This window comes from Tamandua tetradactyla, chromosome 7, assembly GCF_023851605.1.
Source record: "Tamandua tetradactyla isolate mTamTet1 chromosome 7, mTamTet1.pri, whole genome shotgun sequence".
NCBI classification, from domain to species: domain Eukaryota; kingdom Metazoa; phylum Chordata; class Mammalia; order Pilosa; family Myrmecophagidae; genus Tamandua; species Tamandua tetradactyla.
In genome coordinates, this window is record NC_135333.1 from 90,370,477 (window position 1) to 90,395,260 (window position 24,784).

A 24,784-nucleotide genomic window follows, 5' to 3' on the forward strand; every position below is an offset into this window, starting at 1 on the left:
TTTGTCTGTGAATATTTTAAACTCTCCTTCATTTTTGAACAATAGTTTTGCCAGATGAAGAATTCTAGACTGGCAGTTTTTCTCTTTCAGTACCTTAAATATATCATGTCACTGTCTTCTCACCTCCACAATTTCTGATGAGAAATTGGCACTTAATTGTAATTGTGTTTACACTACCATGGAAACAAGCAATATGTTCCCTTGTATATGATGAATTGCCCTCCTTTTGCTGCTCCCAGGAATTCTCTCTGTATATTTGGCATTTGATATAGAGTATGTGTCTCAGAGTAGGTCTATTAGGACTTACTCTGTTTGGAGTATGTTATGATTCTTGGACACATGTATTTATATCTTACATAAGAGTTGGGAAATATTTGGCCATTATTTCCTCAGGTATTCTTTCTGCCTCCTTTCCCTTCTTTTCCCTTTCTGGAACACCCATGACAGGTAACTTTGTGTGCTTCATGTTGTCATTCAATTCCCAGAGACTCTGCTCAATTTTTTCCATTTTTTTTCTCTGTCTGTTTTTTTGTCTGTAAAATTTCAATTTTTTTCATCTTCTAGTTCACTGATTCTTTCTTCTGCCTGTTCAGATCTGCTGTTGTATGCCTCTAGTTTATTTTTAATCTCTTCTGTTGTGCCTTTATTTCTCATAAGTTCCGTTATGTTTCTTTTCATATTTTGAAATTCTTCTTTATACTCATGTAGTATCTTTTTAATATCCTTTATCTCTTTAGCCATATTTTCCTTCATCGCCTTGAATTGATTTAGGAGATTTGTTTGAACATCTTTGATTAGTTGCTCCAAAGTCTTTGTCTCCTTCAACTTTTTTCCCTTTGACTGAGGCATCTTTTCCTATTTCTTTGTATGGCTTGTAATGTTTAGCTGATGTCTGGGCATCTGATTGTGTTGATGAATTTGTTCTGAAAGCCCATTTCTGTCTCTTGTCTGAGATTGTTGATTGGTTTTGTATTAAGGTTCTTCTTTGACACTTGGTTCAACTTATTCTAGACCTTTGGAGTTGACTATATTTAACTGATCATATTTATTTAACTCTTCTATGTCTGATTTTTGCCCTGGTTATGTGGTACAATTTTTAAGATTGGTCTGTTTCTGCAGTTGTTTCATCCCCAGATTAAAGCTTCCTTTCCTCTATTCCTTCTCCAGGAAACTTGATCTGTTCTGTTTGTTTTGTTTTGCCTCTGTAGTTCTGTCTTTACTCTCCTTTTATTGCCTGGAGGGCCAGTCTGGGAGAAGGGTCAATCCAGAGGGGACTTTCCCAAGGCAGGATGTCCCAGCCAAAACAGGGCCAGGGGCCTATGAAGGGGATGCAGACAGTTCCACAGGGTCCTGGAAGAGGGCCAGGAAAGATGCTGAAGGCCTTTTTGTCAGCTCACTGAGGCTGTGCTTTCATGGCCTGTCCTGCAGATGGCTCTGTTTAGCAAACTCTTCCCTGTGTAGGCAATGTGTCTTTAAACCTCCTTCGGCTCTGCCCTATCACGGGTGGTGTTGAAACAATGGCCAGGGTGGTACAGAATGGGTTGAAACAGCAATTCAGAGCCAGGATCCAGCAGTCTAACTTCTTAGTTCAAAAGCCATGATGAGTATCCTGCTGTGCCCCCCTCCCCCATACCTCCATTCTTGGGGTGGAAGACTTTGATGACCCCTTCCATCCACAGCAGGCAACTAGGGACTGGCCCTGAGGCAGCATGCCCCCGGGGTCGGGGGTGGGCGCTTGTCGCTGCTGTGGAGTAAGTCACGCACGGTTTTTTATTGTAGTTTCTTTGTCTCACTCTTCCCCTGATGCTGTACATTGCTCCTCTGGCCTCCAAAGCTGCAGAAAAATTGTTTCCATTTCTGCCTGCCACTAGCTGATTTTAGAAGACAGGTGTGCCCTGTAGCTCCCTATTCTGCCATTTTCCCTAGAAGTCCCACTGAAATAGTTAATTCTTAATACTTATTGAATATTTACTCTGTGCTAAGTATGTTCTAAATGCCTTACTGGTGTAACTTATTGAATCTTCAAAGACTCTGAATAATAGGTACCATTATTATTCCCCCATTTCAGATGAGGAAACTGACACACAGAGCTTGAGTGCCTTGCCCAAGCTTGAGGTTGTTTAGTAATTACCAGAACCAGGGTTTGGACACAGGCAGACGGGCCTCCAAAGCTTTTAACCTTTCAGTCTCACCCTGGGTCACATTCCTTCAAAGCCTGTTAGACACTTGGGTGTGGTACCATTTCTGTGAAGTCATGATATCTAAAATTGTATTTATCTTTGGTGGGGAGGGAGTGTGGAGCATTGAAATACTTGGGCTTTGAGAGAATATGAGCTCTTTCACCTAAAAGCTGTGCAATTTTTGGCACATGTATCGGTTTCAGGGTTCAACCAGAGAAGGAGAACCGGTAAGAGAGATACATTAAGAGGCTTATTCAAGACTTGGGTGTGTGATTGTGGAGAAGCCTAGGCAAGATGTAAGTCCATGGGGCAGGCTGTCTGGGCAGGCTGGAACTCTCATGGTCTGCAGTTGCTGTCCACAGGTGGAGTTCTTCTTTAGGATGCCTTGGCTTTGCCCATAAGGACTCTCTACTGATTGGATCAGACCCACCTAGATTAGCTAGGCTTATCTTCCTTGCTTAAAGTCAGTTGATTATGAACTTTAATCACCTCTACAATATACCCTTACAGCGTCACCTAGATTAGTGTTTGAATACCTGGGGGCTGGAACCAAGTTGACATGACACAAAGGCCAACACAGCAAGTCACTTACTTTCTCTGAGCCTCAGTTTCCTCCCAGGCTAACCTGAGGCAGTAACTTCCACAGGGTTGTTGTGAGGATTGTGTCCAGTAAGGTATATGAAGGTATATTGTCTGGCATGTGAGGATTCAGCAAAAGATTCTTTTATTTGTGGTAGTGGTGTTGGGGTGGCAGCATGGCACCTGTGTTCCCACCTACAATCACTTAATCCCCATTTTTGCCAGTGACACAGCCACTCTCCTGGTCATCAGGGGTCACTGTAGCAGTTGGTTTCCTAACTGGTATTCTGGCCTCACATCTCTTCTGATCCATCTGTCTCCGGCTTTTTCTGAAGGCTGCCATAGGAGGCTTTAAGTTGCTGGGCAGGACCCATCTACCTACTCTCCATCTTGTAAAATGCCTTAGTGAATTCCAGGCCCAAGATGTTTACAGCTTTCCTTAAGGTATTAATTCAGTACTACAGCTGCCTTGTCAGAAAGGCTTCTTTCTTTCTTGTTATGGGTTTCATGTTAAGTGTGTTTTGTTCCTTTGGAGTTTTTGTAGTGATTGAGGATGGGGCATGTATGAGAAATATTTCTCAAAAAAGGCAGTTGTACTTAAGTTCTGTTTGTTTTTCTTTTATTTAAACTGTGGCACAGCACACTGCTGGGCATATTATCTCACACTCTGAGCTGCGCTTTCTTTACCTATAAGGTGAGTGAATTGGACAAAATGCTTTCTTTGGTTCCTTTTCTCTCCTATTCATCTTTTATTGCAAAATTTTAAAAAAAACATATCTTTTTAGGATTTTCTCCAAACATTTTATATCAATTTTTTATCTTTAATAGCAAAACTATTGTTTTTTTTCATGTTAAATCAAATATCTAAAAGACAGTATTTAATTATAGTTGAATCAAATAATAAATAAAAAAAATCCAAAAAAGTCTCCATTTCCCCACTCCATCAGATGAGAAAATGTGTGAACAAATGAATGAATTTGGGAACTGTTGTAGTTTGTAGAACTTGATGACTGTTTTTGGCCTTCTTCTGAACTATTTGCTGAAACTCATCCCATATTAAACCTCTTGGCACGTTTCAGATCTTCCTGGTTCATAAAATCTGATTTGCCTTCCTCCTTAGTTCTGCTTCATCTCACTGATTTATCTTCTACTTATTTCCACTCCATCTCTTCTCCAGATTATGACAATTAATATTGCTTCTTTGCGTTCAAATTTTTCTTTCACATTTACTCGTGATTCTGACTTTTCCTCTAGCTATGGTCGTTGTCCGTTGATAATAAAGTATTTTCTCTCTTAGTCCCTTATCAGAACGTGGCTCTACTTGGTGTCATGGTTTTTGAGGATGCATTTTTAAGACACTCTTCAAATGCAAATTCACAGATGTATAGTCCAATATGAAATAAATCAAACAGTTGACTAGCATCTTTGTCATTGAATGCTGTGTAGGCAAGTGATGTGCCATGTACCTCAGAACTTCAAGATTATGTACTGAATTTTATTCACTGATACATACACGTGATGCTATTTCTCAGTAATTTTGGCCTTACCATTTCCCCAACACCACCTGCAGCACCCAAGCCTTTGGTTAATACCTATTTGATTTCCAGTGTATACACCAGAGGATCTTTTAGATTGTAAGCTCCCTGAGGGTAAAGACAGTCTCTTTCTGTCTTTGCAGTCCATTGCACAGTATCTGGTTCGCAACAGGTACTCAATGAAAATTTCAGATTGAATGATCTGCAGGGCGTTATAGGACCCCTTTGCTGAGAAGAACCACTCACCAGGATAACCATCCATATCCTTCTCGCTGGTGATGCTACAAATTGGAGAACTGATTTTTGGGTTCATTCTAAGGTTTAGAAGTCAGTTTTACCTTAACACCATGCCTACATGATTGGATATGGAGAGTCTTAGTCTGTACTGTGGAGGAGATGCAGGGCACCTCCTAATTCTGAGGCCATCTCTAGTACACAGGGCAGTGGGAGCAATATAAGCAAATCCACATCTGACCTCAAACACCCTCTGGAATATACTTGTCTTTGCACTGACCAAGCCTGGGAAGTCCCTGTTCCTTCCTTACTATTAGAAGGGACAGGTAACCAGATCCTTTCTGGCTCATTTTGAGCCCCAAGGTGCACCATAGTTCATGCAGCTATCTCAGCTAAATCCCTGAGGCCCTCTCTCCAACCGTTCATTGTTCACAGTCTTAGTCCTAGACTGCATTTTCCACCCTACCTAGTTCAATCTCCCCATCTGCTCAGTGATTGTCTGAGTCCATTCTAACCATCCATATTTCTTTCCTAGCATCCTTCCCTCTGTGTTCTTGCAACATAAGCTTGTACTTCCATCTTGATCTTTCATTCTATATTTGATTTATGTGTCTGTGCACCTGCACTTGTACAAATATATACAGGATTATAAAATTATTGAGGACAGGTATAAATGTTTGAAAGTCTTAAACGGTTTGGATATTTCCTGCACCTAAATTAGACTCTTAAATACTGTGAAATTATAGACTATTTTAAACCCCTGATGAGCAAAAGCCTATTTGTAATTTATATATGATACTATCTATAGATGGCACTGATTTTGAATAGTGCTAATTAATACTTCATTTCTACCTCACAGCATCTTCAAGTAATATGTCAGTGTAAAGAAACAGTATTTGTTTTCCATTGTAATGCTTTAACACAAACCTAGAAAGCAATTCTTGCTTTTCATTCCTGAAAGCTTCTTTGGTTGGCGGAGGCCCATACCATGTAGTCCCTTCTCTCCAGCATATAGACTACCTGCTGTGGAGGAAAAACAGGGTAAAAAAAAAGCAATGGTAGAAGTAGCCTACTTGTTTGTGAAGTGGATACAATGTGGAAATGCATATTTCTTATTATGGGAATAGGAAATGCAGCAGCAGGGTCTCTGTAGCCCAGAGGGCATAGTCTGCCTGTTGCTGAGCCCGCAGCCTGGGTCTTCTTTTGACATTCTGTTTCCTTCTGTCGGCAGGATCAATTGGCCGGGACTGTTGTCAGAATCAAAAAAGAAGTGGAGCTGTTTTGTAATTTGTAGAGGGTAAATAATAAAATAACGATAAATACCTTAATGAAAAAATAATACCACATTCGCCATTAAAAACAAAACAAAACAAGTATGGTGCAAGACAGGAGTCAGGACAGAAGGGTCAGCTTTTATTTTGTAGTCTCAGGCATTTACATGCTAATGATTTTATGGAAGGTATTGTCCAAGATGTTGAGATTAAAGAGGTGAAAAGATTCAGGAAATTGGAAATTTAGGCTTTCAGACAGATTTCTAATAAGTCAATTTAATTGATTCCCAAAACCGGAAAAAAAGATTTACTGGGTACGGACTGTCAAAAGTTAAGACTCAAAGGCCACTTTTATTTTTTGAGTAACAAATTTAAATGTTTACATTGAACAAATCATTTTTAACAAAAAACAGAAAGTTGGAAGTAACTAAAATTTTGTTTAAATTTTAATAATTTAACATTATTAAAAGGCAATAAAGATAGGTAATAGAATAGAAATTTTAAGCTATATGAAAATGTGATTTTTCTGTCCTGCCATTGAGCTTCTTTGGATATGTGTGTGTGTGTGTGTGTGTGTGTGTGTGTGTGTGTTTATATGTGTATTCTCTTTGGGACATAATGTCACGTTCTAAATTTGAAGCCCTTTGTAAATATGAGTCTAAACCAACTGAGTGCTTGACCTGCCCTGCTTATGACTGCCAAGCAGCTGTACTTTCCCCACAATTTATTTTTACCCTTGAGGAATTAATACTAAGACATAGAACTTTAAAATATTGCTAGATTGATTATATCACCAGGGAGATGTATTGGAGTAGAGTGAAATTTAATGCTAATCTCATTTTTATTTAAAATGTGTTTATTCAAAAAACACAAAACTTCAACTGTAAGAGATAATCACATGATCTTTGTTTAGTCTAAATTCTGAATTTTTTTACTGTGTTACATGACAAATTGTGTCCATCATTTAGAAGTGGCCCAATTTGGTAAAGAAAGACAACATCAAAATATTAAAGCATGCCCTTCCAAAATGAGTTATATAAAAGCAGAGCTAAATTTCAAAATGGTTTCTTCTTCTAAATAAATACATGTGGAGACTAAAAGTAAGCTGGAAGGTTAAAAATGAGTCATCTCCTAATAAATAGAATCCACTGCATGAAGGGTGAATTGTCTCTATAGAATAGATTCCTTCATCCAGAGCTAATTAGTTCCACCAGCCCCAATTCTCCTTTTGCTTTCGGAAAGCCCCATATGTTTTGATACAATTCTACTGACATCGCCAAGATCAAAAATATAGTTAATTATGTGATGATATGCCCCATCGAGTAAGCAAAAGAAAAATAAAGGTCCTTAAAATTTCAAATTTTGATTTTGTGAAAAGAAGAATTTATTCAGCCTGCCTAAAAATAGTTCATTTGCTATTTTAATGGTTAATGAGAAAGTGGAATGTAAACATGTGATGCTCATTGATTGGAAGGCAGAAAAATCTCACTTTTATTTCTGTGCCTGAATTTATGTGATGGAAAGAGTATGTAGGCTTGAGTGGGCGGGGCAGGGACCGGGGTTAGTTGGTGTCTGGAATTATATATACCAAGGTGTGCTATGGTTCCATTTAATCAATTTTTCCTTTTTATTGTTTTTTTTTGGTGGTGATGTATTGTTGTGGTTGTTTAACCTTCAGAAAATTTATACGTTCATCAAATTGAAAAGATTTACAAAGAAAGGTTCAGTATAATGTGGTGATTGGGACCGAAGGGATGGCCTAAGCTCTGTTTAAAAAATAAAAGAGGTTCATTTGAAGGAATGGGCTGCTGATGGTGACTCCCCTGCTGATTTTTTAAAAAAAATTTTGTTCTATTGACTTACATACAACCTAATATTTCTCCTTTTACCCACATTCAGATAGGTATTTTATTACTGTTAATTACATTCATAATATTGTGCTACCATCACCACCAGTCATTACCAAAACATTTCCATTATTCCAGATAAGAACTGTTTACATTATTATTATTTTTTTTTTGCATGCGCAGGCACCGGGAATCGAACCTGGGTTTCTAGCATGGCAGGTGAGAACTCTGCCTGCTGAGTCACAGTGGCCCACTCAAGAACTCTACATTTTAAGCCTTAACTTCCCATTCCATTCCCACACTGTCTGCTGGTATCCCATATTCTAGACTATGACTCTATGAGTTTGCTTATTCTAATTTTTTCATATCAGTGAGATGGTACAATAGTTGTACTTTTGTGTCTGACTTATTTCACTGAACATGTTGTCTTCAAGGTTCATCCATGTTGTCACACATAGCATGACTTCATTCATTTTAATAGTGGAATAATATTCCCTTGTATGTATATACCGTATTTTGTTTATCCATTCATCGGTTGATGGACACTTGGGTTGCTTCCATCTTTTGGTAATTATGAATAAAATTGAACATCAGTGTACAAATATTTGTTCAAGTCCTGCTTTCAGTTCTTTGGGGTTAACTTAGAAGTGGGATAGCTGAGTCATAGAAAGTCAAGTAATTCAATACTTAACTTTCTAAGACACAATCAATAAGTGTTTTTCCGTATCTTCTCCAATGCTTGGAATTTTCGTTCTTTTGCTTTTAATGGTACCCATTCTAGTGGGTGTGAAATGGTATCTCGTGGTTTTGTTTTGCATTTTCCTGATGCCTAATGATACTGAGCATTTTTTCAGGTGCTTTTTTTACCATTTGTTTATCTCCTTTGCATAGATGTCTATTCAAGTTTTTTGCCCATTTTTAAATTGTGTTATCTTTTTGTTATTAAATTGAAGGATTTTTTTAAATTTTGGATAATAGACCTTTATTGGACATGTGGTTTCCAAATATTTTCTCCCATTGTGTAGGTTATTTTTTTTACTTTCATGATAAAGTCTTCTGAGTAACAAAAGTTTTTATTTTGTTGAGGCCCCACTTTTCTATTTTATCTTTTGTTGTTTGTGCTTTGGGTATAAAGTCTAAGAAACCATTACCTGCAACAAGATCCTAAAGATGCCTTGCTGTTTTCTTCTAGGAGTTTGATAGTTCTGGCTCTTATATTTAGTTATTTGATCCATTTTGAGTTGCATAAGATATGTGGTAGGGGTTCTTCCTCATTCTTTTGCAGATGGGGGTCCAGTTTTCCCAGCAATATTTGTCAAAGAGACAATTTTTCCCAATTGTATGGTCTTAGTCCCCTTATCAAAACTCAGTTTGCCTGATTACTTTCCAGAAACCCTACCATATGGGTTTCTAGGCCAGATGAGTCCTGAAACCCAGAGGGGCCAGCCTCTCCAGAGGCTGTAACATCAACTAGTTCCATCCCTTTATCCAATCTTATTGAAAGCCCTTTCCAACATGAAAAAATTAGAATGGGCATAGTCCAAATACCCCTAAAGACTGAGAGAAAGCTCAAAGGAGTAGGTGGAGTTATAGTAGAGAAGATAGGAATTGACAAATGTCAAATTTGTCAAAATTTGCTGATTCACTATATTGATATTTCTTTTAGTTTCCAGTGTCTTGGAGCAGCTACAAGGAAAAACCTAACATTGTGGAACTGTAACCCATACCAAAATTCTGAAATCTGTTCTATAACTAGTTGTTGTTGTGGTGTACTTTGAAAAAAAAAAACCTCAGTTGACCATAAATATGAGGGTTGATATCTGAGCTCTCAGTTCAATTCCATTGGTCTATATATCTGTCCTTGTGCCAGTAATACACTGTTTTGATTATTGTGGCTTTGTAATGCGTTTTAAGATTGGGAAGTGTGAGTTCTCCAACTTTATTCTTCTTTTTCAAGATGTCTTTGACCAGTCAGGCGTCCTTACCCTTTCATATAAATATAATTGGCTTTCCATTTCTACAAAAAGGTTTCTGGAATTTTGACTGGGATTGTGTTGAATCTGTATATCTCTTTAAGTAGAATTGATATCTTAACAGTATTTTAGTTTTCCAGTCCATAAACATGGAATGTCCTGCCATTTGTCTGGGTCTTCTTTGATTTCTTTTAGCAATGCTTTGTCATTTTCTTTGTTCAAGTCCTTTACATCTTTGCTTTAGCGTCTTAGATATTTCTTAGATTGTTATAAATGGATTTTATTTTTATTTCTTCTTCCAATTGTTAATTGCTTTTGTACAGGAACACTACTGATTTCTAGATGTTGATTTTGTACCCTGCCACTTTGCTGAATGCATTTATTAGCTCTAGTAGTTTTGTTTTAGATTTTTCAAGATTTTCAGTCTAATAGGATCATGTCATCTGAAAATTGGGAGTTTTACTTCTTTTCAGTTTGGATTCCTTTTATTTCTTTTTCTTGTCTAATTGCTCTGGAAATAGCTTCTAGCGCAATATTGACAAACAGTGGCAAAGTGGGCTTCTTTGTCTTGTTCCTGATCTTGGAAGGAAAGTTTTTAGTCTTGCCTCATTAAGTAAGATGTTAGTTGTGGGTTTTTCATATATTCCCTTTATCTTTTTGAGGGAGTTTCCTTCTATTCCTAGTTTTCTAAGTATTTTTTAATGAGAAGTTGGCTATATTTTGTCAAATGCATTTTCTGCATTGATTGAGATGATCATGTGGTTTTCTCCCCCTTTATTCTGTTAATATAGTGTTGTTTCAGTTAGCTAAAGCTGCTGGAATGCAATATACCAGAAATGGGTTGGCTTTTATAATGGGGATTTATTAGTTTACAAATTTACAGTTCTAAGACAGTGAAAATGTCCAAATTAAGGCATCAAGAGAAAGATACTTTCTCTGAAGAAAAGCTGCTGGCATCTAGTTTCCTCTGTCACATAGGAGATCACATGGCCAGTATCTGCTACTCCTTCACTCCTGGGATTCAGGATTCATTGCTTTCAGCTCATGGTGCCAGTGGCTTTCTCTCTAAGCTCCTGTGGGTCCTTCTTCTTCTCTGGGTGTTTCTCTTTCTTGAAACTCTTGACTTTTCTGTCATTTATCCTCTTATAAAGGACTCCAGTAGATGATTAAGAGCTACCTTGAATGGGCTGGCTCACATCTCAATTAAAACAACCTAATAAAAAATTCCCACCCACAATGGGTTGGCCCGCACAGGGATGGATTAAAAGAACATGGCCTTCCCTTTGGGGGAATGGCCTTCAGAAAGGGGAAAATTCAACTTCCCCATTTGGAAAATTCCTGATATTCTCGCAAGCAGTGGAGACAACCAAATCAATAGTTCAAGGCCTCGATCTTGGGGTTTGTTCATATGAAACTTATCCCTGCAAAGGATAGGCAAAGCCTACTTAAAATTAGGCCTGAGTCACCCCCAGAGAACCGCTTTTGTTGCTCAGATGTGGCCTCTCACTCTCTCAACATGGCTCACTGCCCTCCCCTCCTCTTCGTGGGACATGACTCCCAGGGATGTAAACCTCCCCTGGTAATGTGGGACAGAAATCCTAGAATGAGCTGGTACTCAGTATCAAAGGATTGAGGAAACCTTCTCAACTAAAAGGGGAAAGAGAGAAATGAGACATAATAAAGTGTCAGTGGCTGAGAGATTTCAAACACAGTTGAAAGGCTATCCTGGAGGTTGTTCTTACACATTATGTAGACATCCCCTTTTTAGTTTATGGTATATTAGAGTGGCTAGAGGGAAGTACCTGAAACTGTAGAGCTGTGTTCCAGTAGCCATGTTTCTTGAAGATGACAGTATAATAAAAAAGCTTTCGCAATGTGACTATGTGATTGTGAAAACCTTGTGTCTGATGCTTCTGCTCTCTAGGGTATGGACAGATGAGTAAAAAAATGGATAAAAATTAAACGAGTAATAGGGGGAACAAAGATTAAAATAAATTAGGTAGATTGAAATACTAGTGGTCACTGAAAGGGAGGATCAAGGGGTATGGCATGTATGAGATTTTTCTTTTTTATTTCTTTTGCTGGAGAGATGCAAATGATGATGGTGATAAATACACAACTATGTGATGACATTGTGAGCTATTAATTGTAACCATGTCAAAAATGTTTGTATGTCAATAATGTTTGTATTTTTTTATTGTTTATAATAAAATTTTTTTTTTTTTTTTTTTTTTTTTTCATATTTCAGGTGCAGCTTCATTCAGTGTTCCAACATAGTTACATTACACTTAGGTATTATTGTGCTGTCCATTTTTGAGTTTTTGTATCTAGTCCTGTTGCACAGTCTGTATCCCTTCAGCTCCAATTACCCATTATCTTACCCTGTTTCTAACTCCTGCTGGTCTCTGTTACCAATGATATATTCCAAGCTGATTCTCAAATGTCGGTTCACATCAGTGGGACCTTACAGTATTTGTCCTTTAGTTTTTGGCTAGACTCACTCAGCATAATGTTCTCTAGGTCCATCCATGTTATTACATGCTTCATAAGTTTAGTCTGTCTTAAAGCTGCATAATATTCCATCGTAGGTATACACCACAGTTTGTTTAGCCACTTGTCTGTTGATGGACATTTTGGCTGTTTCCATCTCTTTGCAATTGTAGATAATGCTGCTATAAACACTGGTGTGCAAATGTCCGTCTGTGTCTTTGCCCTTAAGTCCCTTGAGTAGATACCTAGCAGTGGTATTGTAATCCATTCTGCCATTCTATGTCTTTTGATTGGGAAATTCAGTCCATTAACTTTTAGTATTATTACTGTTTGGATAATATTTTCCTCTACCATTTTGGCTTTTGTATTATATATATCATATCTGATTTTCCTTCTTTCTACACTTTACTCCATACCTCTCTCTTCTGTCTTTTCGTATCTGACTCTAGTGCTCCCTTTAGTATTTCTTGCAGAGCTGGTCTCTTGGTCACAAATTCTCTCAGTGACTTTTTGTCTATAAATGTTTTAATTTCTCCTTCATTTTTGAAGGACAATTTTGCTGGATATAGGAGTCTTGGTTGGCAGTTTTTCTCTTTTAGTAATTTAAATATATCATCCCACTGTCTTCTAGCTTCCATGGTTTCTGCTGAGAAATCTACACATAATCTTATTGGGTTTCCCTTGTATGTGACAGATTGTTTTTCTCTTGCTGCTTTCAAGATCCTCTCTTTCTCTTTGACCTCTGACATTCTAACTAGTAAGTGTCTTGGAGAACGCCTATTTGGGTCTATTCTCTTTGGGGTGTGCTGCACTTCTTGGATCTGTAAATTTAGGTCTTTCATAAGAGTTGGGAAATTTTCAGTGATAATTTCTTCCATTAGTTTTTCTCCTCCTTTTCCCTTCTCTTCTCCTTCTGGGACACCCACAACACGTATATTTGTGCGCTTCATATTGTCATTCAGTTCCCTGATCCCCTGCTCAAGTTTTTCCATTCTTTTCCCTATAGTTTCTGTTTCTTTTTGGAATTCAGATGTTCCATCCTCCAGTTCACTAATTGTAGCTTCTGTCTCTTTAGATCTACCATTGTAGGTATCCATTGTTTTTTCCATTTTTTCTTCTTTGTCTTTCACTCCCATAAGTTCTGTGATTTGTTTTTTCAGATTTTCTATTTCTTCTTTTTGTTCAGCCCATGTCTTCTTCATGTCCTCCCTCAATTTATTGATTTGGTTTTTGAAGAATTTTTCCATTTCTGTTCGTATATTCAGCATTAGTTGTCTCAGCTCCAGTATCTCATTTAAACTATTGGTTTGTTCCTTTGACTGGGCCATATCTTCAATTTTCTGAGCGTCATCCATTATTTTCTGCTGGTGTCTGGGCATTTGATCAGATTTCCCTGGGTGTGGGACCCAGCTGGTTGAAAGGTTTTTCTGTGAAATCTCTGGGCTCTGTTTTTCTTTTCCTGCCCAGTAGGTGGCGCTCGTGGCGCTCGTCTGTCTGCACGGCAGTCGCCCGGGAAACCGCGCGTGGAGGTGGGGGTCGCTGGCCGCCGCGGCTTGGGAGAGTGCCGGTCCTAATTGCCCAGCTGGCCCGAAACGCCAAGCGTGACGGGAGGGCCCCGCTATCCAACGTTCCCAGTCAGACCGGGGAGCCACGTGCGTGGAGGGGACCCCAGTCGCCAGCCGCCCCGGCCGGGAAAACGCGCGCCCCTCGGGTAGCTCACCGCAGCAGATTCTCCCTGCCCGTTCAGCTGTTCCAGAATGGGGTACGCTGTCTTTTTGGTCTCTGTCGTGACTCCGGGAGCTGTTTCGTATTGTTTCTGTTTCTTTAGTTGCTTTTCTGGAGGAGGAACTAAGACCCGCGCGTCTTACTAAGCCGCCATCTTCTCCGGAAGTCTAATAAAAATATTTTTAGAAAATTTTTCAGGAAAGAAAGAACGTGATCTTTTTGGGGGTTACAGAACAGCTTCAAACCAGCACAGATGGTTTACATTAATTGATTTTATATTGTGCCAACCTTCATACCAGAGGTAAATCCCACTTGATCATGGTGTTTAATCCTTTCCATGTGCTGTTGGATTTGTTTTGCTAATATTTTTTTGAGGATTTTTTCATCTGTATTCATGAGAGTCGTTGGTCTATAATTTTCTTGTGATATCTTTTTTTTTTAAATATAGGTTTCCCACATGCCTCTGTTGTTAACACCTTGCAATGACATGGAACATTTGTTACAATTGCTGATAGCATGTTTTTATTTATTTGTTTATTTATTTATTTTACATGGGCAGGCACCGAGAATCGAACCCGGGTCCTCTGGCATCACAGGCAAGCATTCCTGCCTGCTAAGCCACTGTGGCTTGCCCTTCTTGTGGTATCTTAATCTGGTTTTGGTATGAGGATGATGTCTGTCTTATAGGACTAATTAAGGAGTGTTTCTTCCTCTTCAATTTTTTGGAAGAGTTTGAACAGGACTGATATTGTTTCTTTGGATTGTTGGTAAATTTCCCCTGTGAAGCCCTCTGGTCCTGGGCTTTTCTTTGTAGGAAGGTTTTTGATCACTGGTTCAGTCTCTTTAGTATTGATTATCTGTTGAGATCTTCTAATTCTTCCTGAGTCAGTGTACGTAGGTTGTGTGTTACTCGGAATTTGTTCATTTCATCTATGTTGTCTAGTTTGTTGGTATACAGTTGTTCACAGTATCATCTTATAATTTTTGTTGCCATGAAGTCTATAATAATGCCCCCTTTCATTTCTGATTTCAGTTATTTGTGTCCTGTCATTTTCCTTGTCAGTTTAGCTAAAGGTTTGTTAATTTTATTGATTTTTTTCAAAGTACCAGCTTTTGGTTTTGTTAATTCTCTATTTTTTTAATTCTCTATTTCATTTATCTCTACTCTAATCTTTGTTATTTCCTTCATTCTGCTTGCTTTGGGCTTAGTTTGCTTTTCTTTTCTAGTTCTTCCCATTTTGAGATTAGGCCTCTGATTTGAAATCTTTTTTAACATGAGCATTTAGAGCTATAAATTTCCCTCTCAGAACTGTCTTTGCTGCATTCCATAAGTTTTGGTATGTTATGCTTTCATTTTCACTCACCTCAAGACATTTCCTCACTTCCTTTTTTAACCCATTGGTTGTTTAAGAGTACATTGTTAGAGGGTGCAAGGGTAGTTCAGTGATAGAATTTTCGCCTGCCATGTTGGAGACCCAGGTTCGATTCCTGGTCCATGTACTTCCCAAAAAACAAGCAAGTAAGCAAAACGAATAAACCAAAACCAAACAAACATAATAAATTCAACAAATGGTGCTGCAGTAACGGGATACTCATGTGGAAGAATAATGAAATGTGACCCCACCATATAGCATAAAAAAAAGAGAGAGTACACTGTTCAGTTTCTACGTATTTGTGAATTTTCCATTTTTCCCTCTGTTTTTGATTTCTAACTTCATGCCATTGTGGTCAGAGAAGATGTATTGTATGATTCTAATATTTTTGAATTAATTGAGTCTTGTTTTGTGACCTAACATGTACTCTATTGTCATTGGGTGCAGTGTTCCATATATACCCATTTAGGTGTATTTCGTTTAGAGTATTGTTCAAGTCTTGTATTTCCTTAGTGATATTCTGAATAGATTTTTTTTATCCATTATTGAAAGTGGTATATTCTCCTATTAATGTGGAACTGTCAGTTTCTCCCTTCAGATCTGTCAGTATTTGCTTGCTTCATATATTTTGGGGCTCTGCTGTTAGGTACAGATATATTTTATAATTGTTATATCTTCTCATTGAATTGACCCATCTATCTGTATATAATGACTGTCTTTGTCCCTCGTAAGAGTGTTTTTACTTAAACTCTATTTTATCTGATATTAGTATAATTACCCCAGCTCTCTTTTGGTTACTAATTATATGGTATATGTATATATTTTTCCACCTTTTGCTTTCAACCTACTTATGTCTTTGAATTTAAGGTGAGTCTTTTTCAGGTAGCATATAGCTGGGTAATGTATTTTTTATATCTGTTATGCTAGTCTCTGCTTTTTGACTGGAGAGGTTAACCCATTTCATTTAAAGTCACTATTGGTAATGCAGGACATTTTTCCACCATTTGCTATTTAATCTTTGTAAGTCATACCTTTTTTAAACCCTCAATTCTACTTTTAATGACTACTTTATATTTATTTGATTATTTGTGTTTTGCCAAATTGAATGCCTTCTCATTTCTCTCTGGATATATTTTTCATATATCTTCCTTGTGATTACCATGGGGTTAAAATTTAATATTTTACATATGTAACAATGATATTTAGTTTGATACCAGTTTGTCTTCAACAGCATACACATGTACTTTTCCTATACCTCTCCATCTCCCCACCTTTTTTGTGCTTGTTACCTTTTATAACTTTATACACTGCATGTCCAAAACCATAGATTTGTCATTACTTTTTATTTTTTTTGCACTTTAGCCATCTATAGGAAGTAAGAAGTAGAGGTACATACCAAAAAAGAAAAAAATACGATACAGTAGTACTGGCATTTGTAATTACTCAGTTGGGTACCTTTACTGGAGGTCTTTATTTCTTTACATCACTTTGAATCGATATCTAGTGTCCCTTCCTTTCAGTCTGAAGAATTTCCTTTAGAATTGCTTATAGGGCAGGTCTAATAGTGATGAGTTCCCTCAGTTTTTGTTTACCTGGGAATGTCCTAATCTCTCATTTTTTCATTCACTTACTGTGGTCTTCAACTCCAGTAGTTCCATTTGGTTCCTTTAAAAAATCTATTAAAGGGTGCATGGGTGGCTCAGTGGTAGAATGCTCGCCTCCCATGCGGGAGACCTGGGCTTGATTCCCAGACCATGCACCCCCCCCCCCCCAAAAAAGAGATCTATTAAGATTCTCATATTGTTCATTCATTGTTTTCCTGATACCCTTTGTTCTTTCTCTAAGATTTCTTTTATTCTCCTTGAGTATTTTTAAGGTCCTGTGTTAAAGTCTTTGTTTGGTACACCCACATTCTGTCTTCTTCACTGGTGTTTTCTGGATTTCTACCCTCTTTCTTTGGATGGGCCATCAAGTCCTGCTTCTTTGCTTGTCTTGTAATCTTTTTTGCACACTGTACATTTAATATTATTTAACATTGATATTTTATAATGTTCACTCTGGGACTTATCCTCTGAGATGCCTGTTTCTTAATTTTGTAATCAGCTGGTGATATGACAGAGGTTTTCGTGTCAGCTGACCTTTCAGGAGAGTGAGCCCAAGGTATATAGCAAAGGATGGGGTCCTTCCTGTCTTTTCTTGACTTGTGTCTTGTCCTGGGCTTGGGCTTGCTATTAACCTTAGGAATTCCTCTGTTTACGGGAAGATTTTTTTTTATATTTTAGTGAGGAATCTTCACACACGTACATTCCATAGATGGTGTACAATCAGTGGCTCACAGTCTGTTTGCAGGAGATTGAATGCCCTGTCTGTTCCCTGGAGGAGACCTTCTCCTTCCAGGTATTTACAGCAGGTTATCCTTCGCCCCAGATTGTCCACCCCTATAGTTTCTTACACTGTTTTTGTTGTTGTCTCAAGCTGCTTTCACTTGGAGGACAAGTTTGGGAGCAGGGGGCATGCTGGAGCGGAGTTTTCCAAGTCAGTGTCTTTCAGCTGGAACAAGGTCAGGGACCCATGAAGGGGCACAGACAAGCTGCAATCTGTGCTGGGGAGGGGATCAGTAAGGACCAGAGCTTCTCCGCAGCCTACCCAAAGCTGCACTTTCTTGACCTGCCCAGCAAATGCAGCCCTTGAACTGTCTGTCCCCTGTAGCTCTGAGGAAGTGCAATATCTTTAATTCTCCTCAGCTACCTTTGTCCTGGGCAGTTTGGAACAGTATCCTCCCTTAGAGCTGGGATTGCAGCAGTTCGAATTTGCTAATCAGAAGCTATTATCAGCAGCAAAGTGTTCACCTTTGATCTTGGGGAAGTGACTTTGTGTGTACCTTTCAGTCACTAACGAGCTAGCCAGGAGCTGTACCCCATGGAGGCCAGGAGAGTGGGGGATGGGCATAGTCATAAATGCTGCGTGGAGAGAGCTATCTATTAGTCTTTACTGCAATATTTACCAGCCTTTTTCTCTGCTTTTCCCTGGATGCTGTACAATATTCTTCTGCACTCTGGAGTTTTGAAGTAGTTGTTTTAGACAGTTCCTGCCTGTTTTAGTAGCTGTTCTGATGGAGAGACTTAATCCTGGAGCTTCCTGCCCCCCCCCCCCCATCTTCTCTATCATCCTCCCCTTGATTTGTTATTCGATCTAAGAAATTCCCCACATTTTTCTATGGCAACATGCTGTTTTCTGCCATTCAAAATCCGTTAGAAGGCTGTATAAGAAGTGAACCTATAATGCATCTCCCTGGTATCTGGTGATCCTGAATTGGCTGCATGTAGAGAGTCCAGGCCTAGAAGTCTTAGATTAGAAATGGTATTCCCACCTGGTCAGCATCGCGGATCAAGTTCTCGCCCCACTTTTCTATTGTGAGGACTGTTATACCCACAAGAAGATGATGAACGTTACAGGTACAGTTTAAAGACTAAACACAAAGTGAATAATGCGTGCTCACACCCTAAGAAGTAGACCACGGATGGCTAAGACAGCCTGTGTCCCTCCCTGACCGCGTCGTCTTCTCTCCTTCCAGAGGGAGTTATCAGGACTCTGCATTAACCATTCCTGTGCACTTCTGAATTCTGTGCACTTACGCTAAACCCGTCCAAACACAGTGGTTCTCTTTATGGTGTATTTTTGTCAACACTGATGTAATTTTAAGATGATCAGATTTATCACTCTTTGCCTTTATGGCTTGTAGTTTTTGTGTCTGGGGAAGTGTGTCTATTCCTAGTATCCTGAAGATACTCTCCTCTAGAATTTTCCTTATCATATTGTTACCTTTTTCATTTAGGTCTTTGGTCCAACCTCAGTTGGTTTTTACATTTGGCATAAGGCAGGGCGGTTCAATCTCATTATCCAAATAAAAAGACATTGGCCTGAGTTATTAAAAAGGCCTTTCTTCCCCTCATTGATCCCAGCTACCACTTCTGTCGTTTAGCAAATATCCATATGTGCATACACATCTCAGCTCTCTATATTTTTCTACTGGTGTATTTGTCTGTTCTTTTACCAATACCACACTGTCTTAATTACGATAGCTTTATATAATAAGTCTTGATGCTTGATAGGGTGATTCCTTCCACCTTTTCCTTTGCTGTTCTTTCTTTGCATTTCCGTATAAATTTTATATTCAGCTTGTCAGGGTCCACCAAAAAAAAAAAAAGTATCCTGAGTATTTATTTAAGGAGAATTGAGGAGAACCTCGTCATGATATTGAGGCCTCCAAGCATGGCATATCTCTCTATTTATTTGAATCCTTTTTAATGTTTTAAATAAAAATTTGTGATTTTCTCCATGAAGATCTCATATATTTTTATTTGGTTTATTCTCTAGCTTCTGCATATTTTTTGAGGTTTATTATAAATTATGTCTTTTAGTATTCTGTTTTCCTACTGTTTGTTACCAGTAAGTAGAAGTGCAGTAGGTCTTTATATGTCAATTTTATCATTTCACAGTAACAACAAAAAATTTTTTCTTCCCTTTCAATTCTTAAACCTGTTTCTTACCTTTTTTCCTGAACTGGTCTTTTCCCTTTCAATTCTTAAACCTGTTTCTTACCTTTTTTCCTGAACTGGTCTTTTAATATAGTATTCAAAAGAGGTAATAATAAAACTTGTCTTGTTTCTCATCTTAAAGGGGATATTTTCAATATTTCTCATTAAATATTATGTTTGCTTAAGGCTTTTATAAATACTTTCATATTAAGGAAATTCCTTATTATTTCTATTTTGCCAAGCAATTTACATTCTCTGCACATACTGAAATAATCATATATTTTTCTATTAATCTGCTACTGTGGTAAATTATGTTAATTGATTTACTGGTATTAAACCACTCTTGATACCTGGAATAAACCTATTTGGAACATAAGGAATTATTCTTTTTATGCATTTCTGAATTTGGTTTGCTTGTATTCTCTTACAGACTACTGTACCTTTGTTCATGAAGATTGGCAGATCAGCCTATAATTTTTCTGTGTTGTACTGATGACAAGTTTTAATATCAAAGTTATATAAGCCTCATAAAAAAGAATTAGAGGCCGGGGTGTTCTATTTCAATATACTTATATAGTTTATAAAGAAAAAATATAGAAATATTCAGATTTTTATTTCTTCCTGCTTCAGACCTTGTAAGTTAAATTTTTCTAGGAATTTTTCCATTCCATCTATATTTTCAAATATTTAACTTATTGGTATTCATGAGATTTTATTATGGTTTAATCTTGATAGCATCTGAAGTTATGACTCCATTTTCATTCCTGTCTCTATTTCTAGAAAAATCTTGCCAGAAAGTTATCAGAGTTACCAGTCTCTTGGAAGAACCAATGTTTGGCTTTTTAATTTCCTTCCTTATATATTTGTTTTCATTATTTCATATATAATAATTTCATTATTTCTGTTATTTTTATGATTTCCTTTCTTTTAATTTTTAAGATTTATTTCACTGTTCTTTTTCTAATTTCTTATGATAAACGATTAGCTTATTAGTTTAGTCTCTCTTCTTCTAAACTTATTGGGTTAAAATGTTCATCCAAATAATTATTTAGCTTTCTCTACACATTTGATGCACTCTCCTTGCAATTACGTCAGTTATTGCTTTTGTTTTTAGTCTATATTATTAGGCACAAATGAATTAAAATTCTTATGTCCATTGTGATTTGAAAGGTGCAGTTTTCCAAGGAGGCACAGTTTGGATTTTAGGTCATTTCTAGTTCAGTGATTCTGATTTTTATATTTTATAAAACAGTTCATAGATCACTTTAGACATAAAAGTCTTTGCTATTTATTGTATTTAGCAAAATGTATTCAGAATTAAAAATATTCACGTTCCTTTACCTTGTTTTTCCATTTCCGGGATACTAATCAAAAGAAATAACCAAAAATAGGTAAAAAGCCTTATGTGTCAAAATACATGTTTGTGATGGTGGAAAAAACAGATTCTGTCAACAGGACTGTGATCAAATGTCTATGGCACATCCACACAGTGGTCAATTATATAGCCATTATAATTGTTTGTAAAGTATTTGTAAAATGTAGGAAACTTATGTCGCAATGATAAATAAATAAAGCAGAAAGTACAGTATGATTTCAACTACCTTAACAACCATAGATAAAATTGTAAAAGGAAAATCTAAAAACCATAAAATTAGTGAAATGGATGGTTTTTCCCCTACCTTTCTACTCCTTGTGTTTTCCACATTTTCTACAATATTCATATATTTTATAAATAGACAGGAAAATATGAACTCCAAAATGTGGACTAACAAATACACTTACAATATTTTAGTGTACATACTTAGTCTTTTATTCTTTGTGATGCTGTTCTTAATGGTACTTTTTAAAATAGAAAGATAGGACTGTCATTTAAAATAAGTGACGTGTTCTTGGACCATGCACCTCACACACCTCCCCCCAGAAAAAGAGTGACTTTGGATGTGTATAAAATAAACATTAATGTTTAAAATAAATATCTTAACTGTGTTTTATCTCCATAGATAAAGTGTTGATAGAAGGGAACCAGTTCATTGCTTCTTTGGTTTCCAGTCAGATGAGCCCAGGAGCAAAACCAACAGCTATTGAATCCTACAACCCACATGTGACAGAATTTCCAAGAAAACGCAAAGGAAGTGATTCAGATCTATCCCAGTAAGTGAATTTGTTCCTCTTAGATTTCCCATGAAATCTCTGACACTAAAGAGAAAGGTTACTATTTAAATAGTTAATTATTTTTTAAGTGCATGATGACATTTGGATGGGGGCAGTTATTTACCCACCTTCCTGCCATGTCTGTTACTTGTTGACCTCGTACTTTTCCATTTAACTTTGAAGGTTATTAGGGATCTAGGAAGTTCAAGGGGAGTTTGAAAGAAATATAAGAACATACAGTGCCTTTGCGAGGGAAACCTTTGCCCTCCCCCCTACGTGAGACATGACATCCAGGGATGAAAGCCTCCCTGGTGGCATGGGGGATGACCCCCAGAGGTGAGCCTTGGCCCTGTTACTATGGGATCAAGAATGCCATCCTGATCAAAAAGGGAAAAAGAAGTGTAGCAAATAAGGTTTCAGTGGCTGAGAGAGCTCAAACGAAGTCAGGAGGCTACTCTGAAGGTCACTCTTACACAAGCTTCAATTAGACATTGCTACCTATCATAGCTTGCCATATCCCAACCAAAACCATTCCAGCCAATCCTAAAGAACACCTAGGACAATATGTAAGATTCTACAAAGGTTCCATGCACTAAGGTAGCTTTCCAAAAACTTACAACCTCTAGATGGGTCTCTGGACCAGATAAGTCCTGAAATGCAGAGGGTCCAGCCCTTCCAGAACATCAACTAGTTCCATCCCCCTATCCCATATTACTGACAGCCCCTTCCAACATGGAAAAGCTAGACTGGCCATAGCCCAAGTACCACTAAAGAGTGGGAGAAAGATCAAAGGTGATGGTGGAGTTATACAGAGAAGGTTGGGTTTAACAAACAAGTATGAGTGCTGAATCATTATATTGATATTTCCTAGTCTCTGGTATCTTAGAGCAGATAGAAGTAAAAACCTAAAATTGTGGAATCGTAATCCATACCAAACTCTGAAATTAGTTCTACAACTAATTGTTGTGATATACCTTGAAATTTATTGCTTTTTTTGTAATATGTTATTTTTCACAAAAAAAGAAAAAATCAGTTGTGATGATAAATGCACAGCTATATGATGATATTGTAAACCATTAATTGTATACTTTGGATGATAACATGATATGTGGAATATATACTATATATCAATAAAAAATCTAAAAAAAAGAACATGAGGTTAATTTGCTTAACTTTTATGATCATGGCAAGATTCTTGACATAATCAAAATGGTTAATAGTATAGAGGGCATCTTCCTGCATGTTTGACTTAAGCTAGTAATTACTCCATTCACTTCTCACGTTACTCATTATTTATATAAGTCAACCCTTGGGTATCTGTGGTCAGAGTAGTCATATTAAACACTTATTTTTCATATTTATTAAGCCAAATAAGTAATAAAGTCATTTTCAGGATGCTTATGCTCTCTTCCTTAATTCTTGGTGCCTAATGCACCTTGCAGCCCCAAATATTCTTTAATGATCTCCTCAAAGCTAGGGTTTATACGAAGAAAACAACAGGGTAAAATACATATAGTAACCCAGAGCAACTCACGTTAGACTGGGTCTTTACATAAATGTGAAAGTTGATGCTGATTCTCCAGCATAAATGGAAGGAAGGAGTTCTGAATAGGGAACAGGATGAAGATATAATGAAACATGAATTGACTCCATTCTTCACAATATGCTTTATAATTTACTTTCATTTCCCAAGACATCAGAATCTGTGTTACTCAAATGTAGGAACCAGTGTACTCCCCAAGCCACATATGAATACTTTTAAGATTCTCTACTTTTTTCATTTGTCTGCTTTTCACTTTGTCTTTTCCATCAGTGTGGATGATTGTAAATAATGTAGCTGATCAAGTGATAGTCTTTATAGAGCTATTTGCTCTTTTCATCCTAAGTTATCAAGATAAAATTCCCACACATCTTGTGCTAAAATTGACCGTTAGTCCTACGTATCATTTCCTTATTCTTCAGAATATATAAGTACCATTATTCTTTCTTAGTATCTAAATGTGATTAAGGTTATTGAAGATGGGCCAGTGACTATTAGAGGTAATAATTTTATACCAATTTGGGAATATGGTTGAGATCTTAGTGTTTTGGGGGGTGAATGTGAGAACAGGGTCACAGTTGGAGAAATATTATAATATGTAAAGTACTTAAGGTAATGATTTTTTGGCTGTAAATAACACTAATAGTCATTTAATAAATGGTCAGATTTTAGAAAATAAAGAAGCTAGGACTCAGAAACATCAAGCAACTTGCCCAAGGTTACACAACTGGTTAGAATGCCTGATTCTTAGTGTGGTATTTTCTCCATTACACCCTGCTTTTCATCTCATTACAACTGGGCTGGGTAAGATACTTCTAGCAATTGAGGGCAGCCCAACATGCCAGGATAGGGGGTAACCCAAGCCACCTTCCTTCCAGGTCAGGAATCATATCAGGAAAAGTGGTGGAGAAGCTTTCTCAGGATCCCTTTACCTATCTTCTTTCAAGAAGGATAGAAATATCAGCATCCAGTGGCAGCAGGTAAGTCCTGGACTATCATTTGACATATTCCCTCCCTACTTGAAGAGAGCATCAAGTGGCAGTGGAAAGAGAAAATGTATCCCCCACTGAGCTGCCTTCTCTCTAACTCAGAGCCTCACCATTCTGCCCCTGTCCTTCTCCCTCCATCGAAATGGTGGATGTCAAAGTTCTTCATGAACTTTACACAGTGCCGATTGAACAGTATCCTCCCAGAGATTCACAGCATCAGAGTCTGACAATAAGGATGAAACCGATTTCATTAATGTGGCTCCAGGGTTAGACATTTTTTAACAGAAAGAATGTATGAATATGTTTACCCTTTCTACAGCACTGTTGGTTGTGAATGGAGAGCTGTTTTTTTTTAAAGG

The 24,784-nt window shown here is 37.5% G+C and overlaps 1 protein-coding gene across 2 annotated transcripts in view; it reads left to right on the forward strand.

Annotated features, from left to right (window-relative positions):
* BMAL2 (basic helix-loop-helix ARNT like 2) overlaps nucleotides 1-24,784 on the forward strand; it is an 85,336-nt gene that overhangs the window by 7,823 nt on the left and 52,729 nt on the right. The window contains exons 2-3 of one of the 2 annotated variants that reach the window (XM_077170383.1): nucleotides 21,746-21,896; nucleotides 24,315-24,416. In XM_077170383.1, coding sequence (XP_077026498.1) covers nucleotides 21,746-21,896; nucleotides 24,315-24,416 — 253 coding nt within the window. The remainder of the gene's footprint in view (nucleotides 1-21,745; nucleotides 21,897-24,314; nucleotides 24,417-24,784) is intronic. The other variant, XM_077170384.1, reaches the window with a different exon arrangement.